General features: G+C 39.6%; 1 protein-coding gene across 1 annotated transcript; it reads left to right on the top strand.

Moving 5' to 3' along the window:
- The first annotated feature begins 16 nt into the window (after positions 1-16).
- dcaf12 (DDB1 and CUL4 associated factor 12) lies at positions 17-12,330 on the top strand. Its single transcript, XM_003442706.5, has 9 exons — positions 17-421; positions 3,045-3,335; positions 3,590-3,868; positions 7,698-7,758; positions 7,965-8,158; positions 8,677-8,742; positions 8,911-9,073; positions 10,429-10,607; positions 10,725-12,330. Exons 1-9 carry the CDS (start codon positions 362-364, stop codon positions 10,881-10,883), a joined length of 1,452 nt encoding a protein of 483 aa, XP_003442754.1. The 5' UTR covers positions 17-361; the 3' UTR covers positions 10,884-12,330.
- Positions 12,331-16,810: the final 4,480 nt, after the last annotated feature.

The following is a 16,810-nucleotide window of genomic DNA, read 5'->3' as shown; positions in this document are numbered from 1 at the left end:
CGTTCACGTACGACCTTGTTTTTGTTGATGTTTAATTTCAGTGCGGCTGCGCGCTGCCTTCGCTGTTGCCGCTGACGCGACCTGACAAGGAAAAAGAGCAAGCTACTAGCTCGGCAGTGAATAGTTTACACGGCCTGAGTGTAGAGATTTTTGAGAGGCAAGCGAGTACGCTATCTGAGGACATTCGGGGATAATTTTGGTTTGCGATTTAACGAACCTCACCCGTATGTGATCGCCTTTCCTCGTCGCTGGACGCTGCCTTTGAGGGCCAAGGAACAAAATAGACATCGCCATTATATGATCCAGTGTCCAGCGTCACTTTTACCCTCCATGTGGGTGAGGGAACTGTGTGTGTCAGATTATGGCGAGGAAAACAGTTAGCAGGAAAAGGAAGGCAGGAGAGCCCAAGGACCAACAACAGGTAGGCGGAAACCGGTGCGGGTCCATATTAGCTAGCTAGCTAAACTGTTATGTTGGGATGCTAATTAGCAGCGAGTTAGCCAGATTTAGCTGATATAAGATGTTATGACAGATTTTTACTTGCATTATAACATTTAACAACTTCGCTATATGGGAAAAGCATGCAACAAGCAGCAACAATTCTGTATAGTTTAAAATATCATAAAATATATTTCTATTTGAAAGTACCCGCTTATATTAACATATCGTTAGCCAACGGCAGTCCGTTGTCAATCTGACAGCTAATGTTAGCCACGTTATTTGTGCTATTATTGTCTTTATCAGATTTGGCTGGATACTGCTGGCAGCCCTTTTCTCTAATAGGGCTGTCTCTCGTCACCTTCCGATCAACAATAAAAGCAGATTTGATCTTATAAATAGCTGAGTAGTGTTATCAGGCATAGATAGCTATACAGCTAACGTTAGCTTAAACGTTAACTGTTAAGCTGACTAGCCATTTCCCGTATGTACGGACTAACCGTAGATTGGTTGTGTCCACGCCCCGAATTGGACGTTTGTCGACAGATGAAATACCGTATCGAGTAAGCATGCCAAAATAGCCAGTACTGAGTCCAGCACATCAGAAAAAACAACCGTGTTTGACCTGAACCAGAAAGTGTGAGACTAGTCACAGTAATCACGACCTGCTTCTAGTGCACCTCTCAGGCCCATGGAGCCACCGTCATCGGTAGATTTGAATCAGATTGTCAGAATAGTTTTCCAGCATAGAACAAAACTGGCAAAATGTTCAAACAGTACAAGAAAGAACGACAAAAACAACATGGCACAACGGGTTCCTTTGACATACAAAGTCATAAATACTGAGTGTTTTTCTTCCATTGTTCAAGACCTGTGATCCGGCTTATAATTGGTTTGCTTAGTGTGAGAGAATTAATAATCAACATTTGTAATTGTATTGGATGGAAAATGAGATGATTTATTTATTTTTAAGTAGTATGATTTGCCACTAGTGTGTACTTAATAGCAGTGAGAATGATGTCCTGAGAACCTTGCCTGTATATGTTTACATATTAGCGCATATTCAGGATCTGAAATGCCCCAAAACTATCGCTCACAGTATGAGTCCGATTCTGTTTCTGTTTATTTAACATTTTAAGCGCTGAGGCTGTAAACTGTAAAATGTGGATAGTAGAGCAGGGCGATATGACCAAAAATATTTATCATGATATACATTTGAAAATTTGCGATAACGATATAATTGACACTAGACAAAATACTTTGCAACTCCACAACTTTATTAGTGCAAAAAACCCCATCAATGTATTTTCACTTAAAGAAGCAGCTGTTTTTTATGTGCATTAAAGTTATATAAAAATGTAACAGTGCAAATTCCTTGCTGACAGTTTAACCAAAAGGCATTTCCAGTGGAAATTGGCCGACATATCCTCAGCATAACCATGTATAATATCCACAAAACTTAAAAAGATGTTATACACACACAATATGGTAATATTATGTTGAAGCACAGTATGTATCACTCCGCAAGGCTCCTGCCTACTATAGCCGTAATGCTCCGACAATCCATCAAGCGGTGTGGGTTCGTAGCTTAGCAAAGTCGTACTAAAACATTTGACAGATTTTCGAGCACCGTGTACCACATAAAATTGTTTCGAGGTCAGTAAACACAACCAGAATTCATACATAAGGCACACGGGATTATAAGGGGCACTGTTGATTTTCAGAAAAATCAAAGGATTGATTTTAAGTGTGCCGTATTTTCCAAACAACACGGTAATAACGACGGCCCGCTAGCATGCTCTACCAAAAATAGTGCTTTGTTGTGTGTCTGACGGACGAAAGCTAAACCAGTTCCATACCACTGAAGTTGCAGCATTTTTACAAACCAGTTCTGGTTCATCCGTTTCATTTAACGATCTGCTTTCGCTCTTCTCATTCTGCGTCGCTGCCATGTGCGTATGTAAACATAGGCACTGCGCATGCGCGTTTTACCCATATTCTATCGCGATATTTCATTTTCCTATCGTTGCCCAAAATTACACCGGTATTACCGTGAATGGTATGATATGGCCCAGCCCTAGTGGATAGAGCTTTAATCATATGGCCAGAGTTTAGTATTCATTGGCCAGGAAAGCCACTAATTGTTGCAAAAGTTAAATGAATGTATTGATGGACAAACATCGCACAAGCATGACTTGATCAAAACTCTTTTGGAAAAGTGTTTATCATCAGTGATATTACAGTTTGTCATTAGACCCCACAAAAACCCTTTGACTTTGCAACCGTTTTAGACAGCCAGCTCGACTACTCGAGATGTTCAAATGTAAATGCTCTGATAATTCTCTCAAGTCTCTGTGTACAAGCTGTGTCCACAGTCATGTGGGAGATAGATGGGTATGGCTCAGCATGAATAAGCTGAGACATTGAAACAGGCACAAAGAAGTCTGAAATTCACATAAATTCAAACCTCATTTGTTTTGTGTTGGTAATAGTAATCGCTTCGTTTTTATAAATCAATCTCCAAAATTGCACATTCAACATAATAACTAAGACATTTTGTTTTTCCGCAAATAATCCTAAGATTTTATTTCCCTCTCTTTTCACAGCTGGGTTGGTGTCAGGCGCCACACAAGCGAAGCCGTGTTTCTTGTTCTTCACGTCATGCCCAGCAGTGGTGGTGCAGTCGGCGCTCTGTGGTATGTGCTCTGCGGGGGCGGGAGTTCAGACCTCAACAACAGCATGAGTTGCGGCTCCAGAGGAGCCTGCGTGGCTTTGCAGCCGGCAGGCTCCCCGGCATTCTTAAGGAGAGGGAGTTTTCTCTTGGGCGGCTCAACAAAGTGTTTGCCTCACAGTGGCTCAATCATCGGCAGGTGGTGTGTGGGACAAAATGCAACACGGTAAGATGCCCTTTTTATTTGTGATCTGTATTAGCTAGTTAGGCTTTTCCATATGTTATAATAATGTTTGCCAGAAATTCTATTTAATCAGTAGGTTTACATGACCTAATTTAATTTCATTATAAAGAGATAAAGATCGATCTTAAATCGGCTCTAAATCAAGTAAACATTCTTGAGTGAGCTTAGTCAGAATTTTTTCAATTGTCCTCACACATTTTTGGCCAACTAGCTGTATTTTCTTCATATACTTTCAGCTTTTCGTAGTTGATGTACTGACAGGACAGATCACACGCATTCCCATGCTGAAAGACAGAGAGTGTCATGATGGAGGCTCTGGGGAGGTGGGTCCAGTGGTGCCTGGTCGCAATTATCACTTAACAGAAATCTCCCATACCCGGTTGGACCAGCAAGGCTGTGGGATCCACGCTATTGAACTCAACCCCTCGAGGACACTGCTTGCCACAGGAGGAGACAATCCTAACAGCCTGGCCATCTACCAACTCCCTACACTAGACCCTGTTTGTGTTGGCGATGTAAGTAGTTTGAACTGTTTGGTTGTTTCCTGACATTTGGTTATTGATAATAGTGATTAATCCACTTTTTCCTGCTTTAGAAATGAAACTTTCCATGTACCAGACAACATTCATTAAACAGTTCTAGGGATTTTAGGCATTCAGAATTGCTGGGATGCTTTAATTCCACTTATTCAGTAGTATAATGAGTAGTCATTGTAATGACAGTAATGCTGTTTTCCTTCTCCATGTCTGCTCCACTCTGCATGGTACCCTCTCCACACAAATGGAGTGAAGTCACTGTAAAATAAAAGGTTCATTAGAGGAAACAAGCATCACTGGATACACATAATTGCATTAAGCTTCCCCTTTTAAATCCAGTGTAGGGCTGGGCGATATATCGAGCTTTTTAAAAATATCGATGTATTTTTATACGACATAAACGATATTGTCACATCTTATATATCGATATAGTATATGTTACGTTATAACTATACTTGTGGAGCTGCAAGTTTGCCTCTCTTTGATCCACTTTTGTCTCTACGCAACGTTACTCTGCCTCGCCTCTCTCCTTCACTGAACACAACTCCTCCTCCCCCATCGCTTCACCTGCAGGCAACGACAAGATGGACACGGCAAATCTCCGTTAACGAGTTACCGCGCATCACCCCGTGCGTGGGACTGGATGGTGTCAACGTGTTAGCAAGCTAACCGCGCTAACGAGCTAACCATGCTAACGCCATGCAGCCCACCATGCAGCACGGTCTAAAATCCTTTCATTTTCTCAAAAGTTGACAGTGCGCCTTATGTATGAATTCTGGTTGTGCTTACTGACCGCGAACTGATTTTATGTGGTACACAGCGCTCAGCAATCTGTCAATAAATGTTTTAGTACGACTTTGGTAAGCTACGGACCTGCACCGCTTGATGGATTGTCGGAGCATTACGGCTACCGAGGAGCCTCGCGGAGTGATACGTACTTATCGTATTGTGTGTGTATAAGGACCACAAATGGCACCTGTTAAGAGACATGGTTATGAAGCGGATTTCAAACTCAAGGCTGTCAGTCACGCAGTAGAACTTGGGAATAGAGCAGCTGTGAAATCTGTCTTTGTTATTATGCTCAGCGTCTTTTAGTTTACATTTTGACTGCACAATTGTGAGCTTTTTGTTATGCACAAAAACAACATTGTTTTATTTTATTTATGGAGCATTATTATTTAATAAATGCTCATAATTTATTTTTGAGTAATTTTTTCATGTACATCTGCACTGTATGTTAACAAAAGTGCCTGTGTGACATCTGGGACACAGCTTTGACTAAGAACTCTCTATTTGTTCTTACTTTATGGCTTTAAAAAAATATCGAGATATATATCGTATATCGCCATCCAGCTAAAAAAATATCGAGATATGAATTTTGGGTCATATCGCCCAGCCCTAATCCAGTGTTTTGTAATGCCACTCTGCTCATTCATACTCATTTCAAAGACTGCAGAGGTGTGATCACGTAGTGTCTTTTGAGATGCCAATAAATCAAGTAGGTCTGGGATTGTGTTGACAGATGGTTTTCTGTGTTGATTGGCAGGCATGTCATAGCAGTCATTAAGCTACAGATGTAGATTCTAAAGAAATGGTGAGAAAAATAGTTAGAACTTTAATGGACATTTTTGTTTTGGCCATTAAAACTATATAGAATTAGGTGTTACAATGTCTGAATGAATGAATATAGTCTAATGAAGTGACAGTCTGTCTGATCATCATATCTTTTTAAAACATGAAGCCAACATAACATGTTACAGCTTATGTAAGACCAAAACAATTTACTGATTAAATACTTTATATACAGGCAGTCGTATGTAGAGGAATGTATAGTGAGCTAGTTAACAAAATGAAAAATATATCTTGTCACTACACTGATCATTGTCTCTTCATTGTTAATTGCAGCACAATTATCATGTCTGCTGCACAATTGCTATTGTCAGTTTGTCATGTTTCCTTTGGCACAGTGACCGATGGTATGCAATGCCAGGATACTGACAACTAGTAATGTGCTACTTTTTGTGAAGCACTGCTAGGTTGGGACCAGTTTTTGCCCTTCAGAACTGCTTTATTTCTTTGAGGCACAAGTTTAACTATGTGCTAGAAATATTCCTTACAGATCCTTGCTGTGCATATTGACATGATACAAATCTGCTGATCCACCACATCCCGAAGGTGCTCTATTGGATTGAGATCTGATGACTGTGGCTCCACAGTCACCAGATCTCAATCCGTTTTAGTACAGTGAACTCATTGTTATGTTTAAGAAACCAACGTGAGATGATTTAAGCTTTGGGGCATGGCACATTATTCTGCTGGAAGCAGCCATCAGCTGATGGGCACACTGTGGTCATAAAAGGTCAGCAACAGTACTCGGATAGGATGTTGCATTTAAACAATGCTTAATTGGTACTAAGAGGCCCAAAGAGTGACAAAAAAATATTCAACACCACAATAATATGATCACCAGCACCCGAAAGCATTCATATAAGGCAGGATGGATTCATGCTTGATCTTTACTAGAAAATTCTCATTTTTCCATCTGCATCTGAATGTTATAGCAGAAACCAAAACGTATAAGACTAGGCAATGTTTTATTTGTTTTGTTTTTTTCTTCTTCAATTTTCTTTTTTCTAATCAGGTTGAAGCAGTGTGGCGATTTTCTTTTGTTATGAACAAGCTATTTTCACCCAGAGAAATGTTGCTCACTGGATATTTTCTCTATTTTAGATCATTCTCAGTAGGGCTGCCACGATTAGTCGACTAGTCACGATTACGTCGACTATTAAAATCGTCGACGACTAATTTAATAGTCGACGCGTCGTTTGAAGCTTTGTAAGATCCCAAAAGACGCAGGAATAAGTAGTAGTATTTAAGAGTGTAATAACGGACTGAAACAGAAGATGGCAGCACTGCATGTACAAGGATGCCAGCTGCCGTTAAACCCCGAAGAAGAAGAAACTGTGTTCCAGAATTCATAGCGCGGCCCAGCGCAGTTGTCAACAATGGCGGCAGCTAGTTAGTTTTAATATTACAATTATTATTCTTTCTGGGTCACAAAATAAACGTTTAACATATTTTCAGGTGTACATTTTACGTCCAATGGATGCATGATCTGATTAGTCGACTAATCGCAAAAATAATCGGTGACTAGTCGACTATCAAAATAATCGTTTGTGGCAGCCCTAATTCTCAGTAAACCCCAGAGCTGGTTTTGTGGGAAAATCCCAGTAGATCAGCAGTTTCTGAACTACTCAGCCTAGGCAGCTTGGCGCCAACAACCATGCCGTGTTCAAAGTCACTGAAATCACCTTTCATTTGATACTCTGTTTGATCTTTAGCAGATCGTCTTGACCATGTGTGCATGACCACATCCACATGGTTGCTGTCATGGGAGAGGTTGATTAGATATTTGTCTTAACAAGCAGTTAAACAGGTGTACTGGTGGCCAAGTGAGCGTAATATACTCAAAATAATTTTAGAAGGCAATGTAAAAATGTTGCGCTCAATATACAGTTCACTATACACTATACACTGTTCACTATACACTGATTAGTAAGTAATTTTAAGTGTGTATTTGAATGCTAACAGCCTGTGCCTGAGTATTGTGACATGCTAACTGTAAGCTTTTCACTTCAAACCTTGCAGGTTCCCTAAGGTTCTCTTTTCTTCAGACACAGAAGAATGAAATGCTGAAATAATGTTTTGCTAATACTGCAGCAGTATTTATTTGGAAATCCAGCCTGAAACGTACAAGCTTGTATATCTTTGACATTGTAGCTGTTTGTTTTTTGTTGTTGTTTTTCAGGACGGTCACAATGACTGGATATTCTCAATAGCATGGATCAGTGACAACATGGCAGTTTCTGGTGAGTTAGCACGATTCACATGGGAGGGAACACGGCTATTAATCAGTTTACTCTGTGTGACGTGACAGGTAGGGGCATACTGGGATTGTGTGTGTGTGTGTGTGTGTGTGTGTGTGTGTGTGTGTGTGTGTGTGTGTGTGTGTGTGTAGTAGGTCAGTAGTCTAGGCAATAATAGGCATGAGCTCTGTTTGTGTTTTAATCTGTAGGGTCCAGAGATGGCTCCATGGGACTGTGGGAGGTTACAGAAGAAGTAATGAGCCAGGCTGAGAGAAGTCAATATGAGACGTCAGTGCCCTCCTATGCCCACATCTCCCACCGTGCCCTCAAGGACATCCCCAAGGAATACACCAACCCATACAACTGTAAAGTCCGTGCTCTGGCCTTCAATAACAACCATAAAGTAAGACTCGCCTACACGACTAATGCTGTGTGCAACAAAGTCTCCTTTTGCTGGATTTGCTCTTTAGAACGACAAAAGATTGGATGCACCAAACTTTTATATATTGTTTATAATGGCTATAATTTTAGCTAACCTAACAATTATCTTTCCTTAAAAGTTAAAAATATTTCATGAAACGCCTTTGCTCTAAATTTTTAAATGTAGTATAGATTTATCTTGTTCTCTCAGCCTCACATCACCAAACAATTTCTTTTCTTTGTGGACTTTATTTATTAACCTAAATAACCTTAAACTTGAATCTGAGGTTGAGTTTGTCAAATTGCATCTCAAAACAGTATCTAATGGCATCTAAAACGGTAAACCAGTTTACCCATCGCTAAGTCAGGGTAGTCATTTATGAAAGGAAGACTGACAGCTCTTAGAATTCTGAAGCCTTCAGGAGAGTGTCAGTTTTTCTAGACCTAAGCCAATTATGACCTGCCTTTTCCTTTTGGATTTCCTCTTTTTCTTTCTTCCAGGAACTGGGTGCCGTTTCCTTGGATGGCTATTTCCACCTCTGGAAAGCTGAGCATAACTTGTGCAAGGTACAATACATAGATTGACAAATCATAGTTTTATGTATTGGTAATTTTTTTCCAACAAAGTGCTAGTTATTTTTAATATGCGATCAAAATGATAAATAGTTCTCTAAAAATGCTAGGATTTTGTAATTCAGTTTCTTCAGTGTTAACAGTCTGTGTTGGTTTCTCTAGATATTGTCCACCAAGCTGCCTCATTGCAAAGAAAATGTGTGCCTGGCATATGGACAGGACTGGTCAGTGTATGCTGTAGGCTCTCAGGCCCATGTTTCTTTTCTGGATCCACGGCAGCCTACACACAGCATCAAGTCAGTTAGTTCAAGAGAGAGAGGAAGTGGTAAGTCACCTGTTGGCTTTTGAAGTGAGCCAGTAATACAATCAAAGATTAGTTGAGTTATCTAAAACGCTGACTGAGGTTATTTATATGTTGCATGTTGTTGTACAACTAAGTGTGCTTTCAGTCAGGTTAGAAAATGTCATCCTGGCACTGTGAATAGTAAAGTTGTGATTTAACATATTTTCCATATTGGTGGCAATAAATTTACAGTGGCGTGAACTTGATTTAGCATTTTATCAGCCTGACTGTTTACTCAAAATACTTGACAAACTATTTTTCACACATACATATTTCTACAACACTTCATTCTGTGCACTTATGCTACAGTAACAGTAGGAAAAAAAGAGGTTGGAGACCCCAGCATGACCAAAATCACTATGACCATGTGGAAGAAACTCAGCCACAACGGCATAAAGTCTGTGGCTGTCTTGAAAGTGACTGTGGTGCATCAGCACGGAAATAAAATGGAACTAAGTGGAAGTCTGTGATGATCAGGTTGTGATTCGATAGGCAGAAATCGTCCATCAGCATCTGTTGCTGTATGCATACACAGAAATTCACTCTAACTGCTAGCACTCAGAGGGGAGCCAGAACTTCAGATTTGAAACCGAAATTGATAAATTCCTCCACAAGTAATGACATGCTTACTGTAAGAATGGGCTTTAATCACAAAATGACAGTGCTCAGCAGCCTTGCCTTTATATATAAATGTATCCCGAATACCACCAGTTAGCAACCAGTTGAGGTGAGTGCCCTTTTACAAAGAGACATGTCACAGATGAGTTGCGTTCAGTGATGCAGACTGACTGACTCAGACTGATTGCAGTATGTTGGCAACCTGTCTGTGTTTATAAAATAGATGGCAGGTATTTGCAAACCTTGCAATTGAAAGAGGTGGCCAAAAGGGCAGAGGGTATTCCACACTCAGTCTCCGGGAAACTTGTTGGTCAATGCAACTAACACTAGTCTTCGACAGCTAGGGGGGAAAAAAAATCAAACTTGCAGCCAATGTAGAATCACAAGTTAACATAGCATGCACGTCTTTGGACTGTGTGTGTGTGAGATTGACCTGGTACCACTACTACTGGGATGTCTTACTGGTTTAAGTTAGTTTTCAACTGATGGCACAATATAAGTCAAGTTTAGATGATGATTGCCTGCCAGTGTGTCAAACATATCCATAACAACTGCAGTGTCTGTATTTTTCACCATGATATAAAAGTTGTCAAGTACTCTGGTTAGAAATGAATGCAGAGTTCCAGAGGATTCAGACAGACAAGGTGGAAAGCTCAAACGGTGGGAGGGTAGATGTTGACTGTGTAGCTTTACATTGGCATGTCTTTCTGTCTGTGCAGGCATCCGTTCAGTGAGTTTCTATGAGCACATCGTAACTGTGGGTACTGGCCAAGGTTCTCTTCTCTTCTATGACATCCGGGCTCAGAGATTCCTGGAGAACCCTTTTAATCCAAACGGAGGGTATCGGAAGTGCCCTGGAGATGGCATCCTCAAGCTCACTACAGGAAAAGGCTGGCTGGTATGCAGTTTTTTGTTTTGTTTTTTTCAAATCAAGCAGTGAACTGTGGTCAGTCAAACTGTAGTTGGTGTACATGTGCAATGTCTTTGTCCACTTACCCTCTAGTATTCCTTTCAGAATCACGATGAGACGTGGAGGAGTTACTTCTCAGACATTCATTCCTTCCCCAATGCAGTGTACACCCACTGCTATGACGACTCTGGCACCAAGCTGTTTGTAGCAGGTGGACCGCTCTGTTCCGGCCTGCACGGCAACTACGCAGGATTGTGGAGCTAGCCTCTTCTTCTCCCCCATCACTTTGTCACTACATCTTCGTCCAGATCTTTACTCATCCAGTCCCTCCATCCCTCTTCAACTTCCAACCTTCTCTGTTTTCGGTGTACCTTTTGTCACTCTGTTTTGCTCACACTTGGACTCAGGAGCATGATATTTTCTTCATTGTATCACGGCTTTCAGTATTATTGTTGTGTATATTTGTCCACCATTCCACCGTTCTTTCTCCTTAAACGATTCCTTTGCACTTCAGCTACTTTTTTTTGTTATTTGTTATTCTTTTGGGTTTTTTTTAATATAAATATATATATAAAAATGTACAGGCTATTACTAATTTTCAATTGCTGCAAGGTCTGCCACTGAGGACGTCAGAAGAGTTCTGGAAAACATTAAGAATAAAGTTCTCATCCTCTAAAAGATTTACATTCAACCTGCAGGGATTAGGCTGTGGTCTTTTGCTGGTTTGTTTTTGTACATACAGATGGCATTTTACCATTTTCTCTGTGAAAAATGACCATGTCTTTAAACAGACCGCAATAAGAGAGAGGGTGAAGGGTTGGAGAGACTATTCATTTAAATGGACTGAACTAGAGAACTGTTTGATGTCGGAACAGCCCACAACAATCACAAAGAACTTCTCCAGTCAGAAGTATAAAAGAAGGATCCAATCAAAGTGGGATTGTGTGCTCATCTTATCCTCGCTGAGATGATGTAAAGGAGATATGTTGAAGCTTGCTGAATGCAGTGTTGTTCTGTTAGGGGAAAAAAAAAAAAAAAGGGCATATTTAATTTTTTGGACTGTGTGATTAGACCGGCACATCCCTGCTGATATTCTGGTTTGCTTTGTATTTATTTTTCCTCTTCTGGTTTTTTTTTTGGTTCTGTTTTGTTTATATCTGCTTCTTTTAAAGGTGTGTTGATTCCCCCCCCCCTTTTCCACTCCCTTTGATCAAAATTGTACAAATCCTAATGTGTAATCACTCTTGTGTTACTAGAGAGTTTACTCTAAGATTATAGGTTTTGGTAGCGAGTTAAATATCATCCAGTATGATGATTAATAGACAGAGGAGCCTTTAATGAGTGAACTCAAACCTCATGTGATTCTAGGGCTCCTCCAAGAACTGGGAAGTAGCTCTGTAGTAGCTCAGTTTGGTCTTCTCAGCCGTCCAGCTATGAGGATGTAAGGAAAGCTAATGAGAATTTGGGCTGTACCCTGGAGTTAAATGCTGCAGGCACATACAGTTGTTGTCAGTTGTAAAACTTTTATTTCCTCTTATTATTATTTTTTGTACTGAGGAGCGGATGAATCTGCTCTTCTTTTTTTGTTTGGTAGAGGCAGGGTAGGCTTGAGTTGAGTTTTTGCCTTCAAGTCTTTCTGTGAAAGACTGCCACAGGCAATCATAGTTTTCCTGTTCTACATGGAACTTTTCTCTAGTTTTCATGATAATGATTGACAAAAAAAAGAAAATCCTAATTACGACCAATTGAACAAATAACCAACACTTTTGAAGTGTATTTTATATATAAACGTGTATATGTATGTGTAAAATACATAAGGACAATTGCATACATTTTTATGTACATGTCTGAGAAAGTGTGTGGATTGATGTGTCTACTTGGTGATGCCCCCCCCCCCCTTTTTTTTTTTTTTTTTAAATATATACACACCTCATGAATGTTTTTACAAATGGCTGAATTTGAGGATATTGTAAGATATAAACATTTCGGGAAAACAAGCTATTAAATCTTTAAAATGAATAAATAATAAAAAAATAGGATGTATATTGATGTAATGTGCTTTTGTGTTTTGGGGGGTGGGTGTATTTGATTATAAGTACCCAGAGGATTTCCTCTTGACATAAACGGTGCAGAAAGGTCACTTACTGCAGCAAAACAAGTTAAAGATAAAAACGATCAGAACTCATCGTGAGATTTAGTGACAATATTTAGTAACTTGTTTGTGCCAGCACAAAACACAAAAAGGATAACTTCTGATAGAAACTGAAATTTAAAACCTGAAATCTCAATGAACTCCTCATGAGTTTTGGGGAGAAGAACCAACAGGACCAAGCAGTTATAGAGGATATGCAACACAAGCTCGAAGAGCAGAAATGAAGCAAAACAAGGAAATCCAGTGCAAGCTCCAAGAAAGAGAAAAAACTAAAAGAGTTGCAAGTAATGATTAATGAAGCACTGCACCTAAGTACAGACATGCTTGGAACAACAGGAAGAAATGCAAAGAGATGCAAAATATTCTCCAAGATTTTAAGAAGAAAAATACAGATTTGCAAGTATTTTACAAAGAAGTTGAGGACAAAAACATTGAAATCAAGGAACAGAAAGAACACCTGAAGGATCCAAGGACTGTATAACAAAGTACAAGACAGAAACACTGAAATGCAGGAGGAGAAGTGAGGATGGGCAAAAACACTTAAAGATGCTCAGTGTACACTTGGAGAAATGGAGAGGAGGAAGCAGGAGTTATAAGCCATCTGTAAAAAAGTACAACAGAGATATGAAGACATGCACAAAGCAACCAAAGTAAGAGCAAGAAAGAAGAAAGAGCGTGAAGATAAAAAATGTTGAAGCACAGACAAAAGATCCACAAGAACTGTGCTTGAAAATGATAAAAAGCACTTTGCTGCTTCTTCAGTTCAGTCTGGACAAGAGTAGCCTCCTCTTCCTCCATTTACCCTTTCTCTTCTCCTTCCTCCCATCCTCCTCCACTCCTTTATTAACATTTTTCCCCTCTCCATCCTGTCTCCCTTTGTTTTCTTTTGTTTTCTTTGAAAAATGTAAGTTTTTCCTTCCCACTCTTGCCTACTGCTTACTCATAGGGGATTGTTGTTTTTTTCCCCCTCTACTTCTTTTTATTCCTTTCTTCGCCCTCTTTTGCCCTTCTACCTTTCCATTACACTTTTCTTTTGTTCTTTTAATTTCCTCTATAATCCCCAACATGTTTCTTCATCCTTGTGAACAAAGGGTGGGGAGATCACTAAACACAGTTAATCATATTTCTACATATCTCTGCCTCTCTGCATGATGTGTTAAGTGTATAAGAAAGTTCAGTCATATGAAGTATTTGCTTAAAGCTATGTCAACCAGTCATGCTGATCATGTTGATAGCAATAAGCAAGAAAAGCAGAACAAGTTAAACTGAGCTTTACTGAACGTGACTCCCTCTGTTAAGATGATACAGACAGATAAGGGTGCTAGTGGTTTCATTCAAGAATAAATCACCTTTATTAGAAAATAAAAATTCAAGAAAAGACTCACTTTAATCATTTACCTTGATTTTTTTATGAAATACATGCATTAGTGTTTACTCATCCTATTTCTGTGGCATGATAAATGGCAAAATGAAGAAAGTACAAGAACAGGAAAGTATATGCAGAAGAGCATCTCTGATTGAAATAATGTCACACCTAGAAAACGATGGGCGACAGCAGCAAAGAACCACACCAGGTGGCACTCTTGTCAGCTGTTAGAGACTTGTTTGCTTGTGATAGTGTTCAAGGACATTATCTAGGTTGCAGTTGGTGGTTAAATAAAAACATGTAGTAATGCAGGCAGAGATGATGAAGGATGATGCAAAATGGATGTTTTCCATTCCAGACTGGATTGTTGTGCAGATTTCACTATAATATTCAAGAGAAGCCTCAAGTATGGCTGTCTTGTTCTTATTCCTGTAACTTGACTCTTAACCCTGGAAGTATTGGCGAAGCTTTATAGAATCCTCATACATGAGCGCTGGCTTTTCAGTTTTTCCAACATTCAACAGTTTTCATTTTCACAGTTTTATACTGCAGCAGACTCCAGCCAAGCCAAAACAGTTATTTTTCACCACTGAAGAAGCAGCAGCAACTGCTCTATGGTCCAGGTAGGTATGGCAATGGTTTGCCATTGTTATCATGATTGTGCATCTGTGGCTAATTCCATCAAGACAGTAAAGCTAAATTAAAAACAAAGTTAAAAGGAGCCATTAATGGATGTTCATTTGTTGGTATGATTGTGAAATAAAGGCTCCTATATATATTTGACATTTTTTCCAGTTATTCACTTTACATTAAGTTTTAGCATCTTTCTTACCTTTACTCCAGAGTCACTTAGCCAAGTCAGGAATTGTAGCTTTAAGGAAAACCATCACTAGAACCCTGCACAGGACTGGACTGCGAGGTTGCAGACCAAGAAAAACTCCACTTCTGCAGGTGAGACACCTTCAAACCAGACTCAAGTATGCTAAGGTCAATCTAGAGAAAGATTATGCATACTGGAGTGTGTCCTTTGGCCAAGGAAATGCTGCTGATGTTTAGAGAAAGAAGGGGACGCAAGCAACCCAAAGAACACCGTCCCCACAGTGAAACACAATGGTGGGAGTAATATGATGGGGAGATGCTTTAGTCAGTCTGGAACTAATCTCGTCGAGATAGAAGGAATACGTGTGATGAACTTAAGACCAAGGTCCATGCCAGTAGACCGGCAAATCAGGAGGAACTTGAGAGAGTCACCAATGAAGAATGGACATGTTCATATGGGGGGGATTATTTACCCTCAGATCCTGAGCCCCCGTATGTTAACGAAAATACTGTTACTGTGCGTAAATACACAATGCTCTTGTTTTTCTACAGGCTATGTGAGGCTGATGGAACTTATAGTCAATTTTGCATATTTTAAGAGTGATATATTAATCCAACACACTAACACAGTCACACTTTGCTATATTTGCTTTATTTTGACGGATTCATGGTATTTATGGGTGTGACAGAGAGAAGTAAAAAAAGCAAACAACAACAACAAAGTACATGTAAATCGCTCTTTGTGCGCACTCCTGAGACATGCATACACGTTTTAATTCTGAACTAAAGTAGGCGAGAACTAAAGTAAACAGGCTAAAGTAACCTACGGGTATTATTAATGAAGGGCAGAAAGGGAGACAGCTGTAAACACTCAGCGTGAGGACTGGGTGAAGTGTTACAGGACAGAGCAAAGGTTTAGCACTGCGCTCACAGCTATCAACCTGTCACAATACGCACTCTGATAACATTTCTCCCTCTCATTAAAAAGAAATGAACTCTCAAGCTTTGACGAATATCACAAACAAAGTAACGTCTGCTTCTTTCAGCGTTAAATTGAGTGTTAGGCAGTGTGCAGCAAACCAGTAAATAAGGGTTGTGTGATTCATTTAAATATTTTCTTCTCAAATTTCTGTGCCGTGAAAGGGAAACTCTTACAATTACATATACAATAAAGCCAACCACCAAAATACCTGCTGTGTCCGCGCCGGTAATAGTTATTTTTACATATTTGTAAGATTTGCACTGTTTAAGATTTTCAGTCAGAAATCGCTCCATATTGAACATAAGTGAAGTCATACAGCTCAGTACAAAACACCCCAAATCACTTTCGTGTAGTTTGCTTTCTTCTTTTCTCTCATCTATAGCAGCAGTAAAATGTCTGTCAAAATGCTGTAATTAATGGAGCTAAAAAAGATCTACAGTATGTCTAGATTGATATCTGAATCTAACTTTATTAGATAGCATTGCAAAGAGGAACACTTTGAGTACATGACACAGTGCGTAAATGCGCATATGGATGAATTCTGCCTCCACATTAGCTGAAAAATGAGAGATGACGTTAACTCTGTGAAAAATGGCAAGTTGAAAATTTCCCAGATAATAAGTCAGGGAGAGAAATCAAAGTCAAAGAAACACAGTGAAGAGATGTAAGAAACGTGAAAGTACTTTTGCTCAGTTATAGCTTAATAATGTAAACTTGACACTGGCGAGATTAATGCCTTATAAACAAATATCTCAAACATGTAGGCGATTGGCAAATATCACTGCACTTATGTACATTATCATATCATTATCTGATATACGTAACTGTGTGCGTCTTCAAAAAGCACAACACGATTAAAAATCCAGTAAAAC

Source organism: Oreochromis niloticus, linkage group LG5, assembly GCF_001858045.2.
Source record: "Oreochromis niloticus isolate F11D_XX linkage group LG5, O_niloticus_UMD_NMBU, whole genome shotgun sequence".
Taxonomy (NCBI): domain Eukaryota; kingdom Metazoa; phylum Chordata; class Actinopteri; order Cichliformes; family Cichlidae; genus Oreochromis; species Oreochromis niloticus.
Note: the sequence above shows the minus strand (reverse complement) of the source record. Positions and strands in the feature narration are given on the sequence as shown.

Excerpts from the sequence above, each read along its gene's own strand:
- dcaf12 (XM_003442706.5), top strand. The coding sequence starts at position 362 with ATGGCGAGGAAAACAGTTAGCAGGAAAAGGAAGGCAGGAGAGCCCAAG. Across the intron at positions 3,869-7,697 it reads ACCCTGTTTGTGTTGGCGAT|GACGGTCACAATGACTGGAT; the intron begins GTAAGTAGTTTG and ends GTTGTTTTTCAG. Across the intron at positions 8,743-8,910 it reads CTGAGCATAACTTGTGCAAG|ATATTGTCCACCAAGCTGCC; the intron begins GTACAATACATA and ends TGGTTTCTCTAG.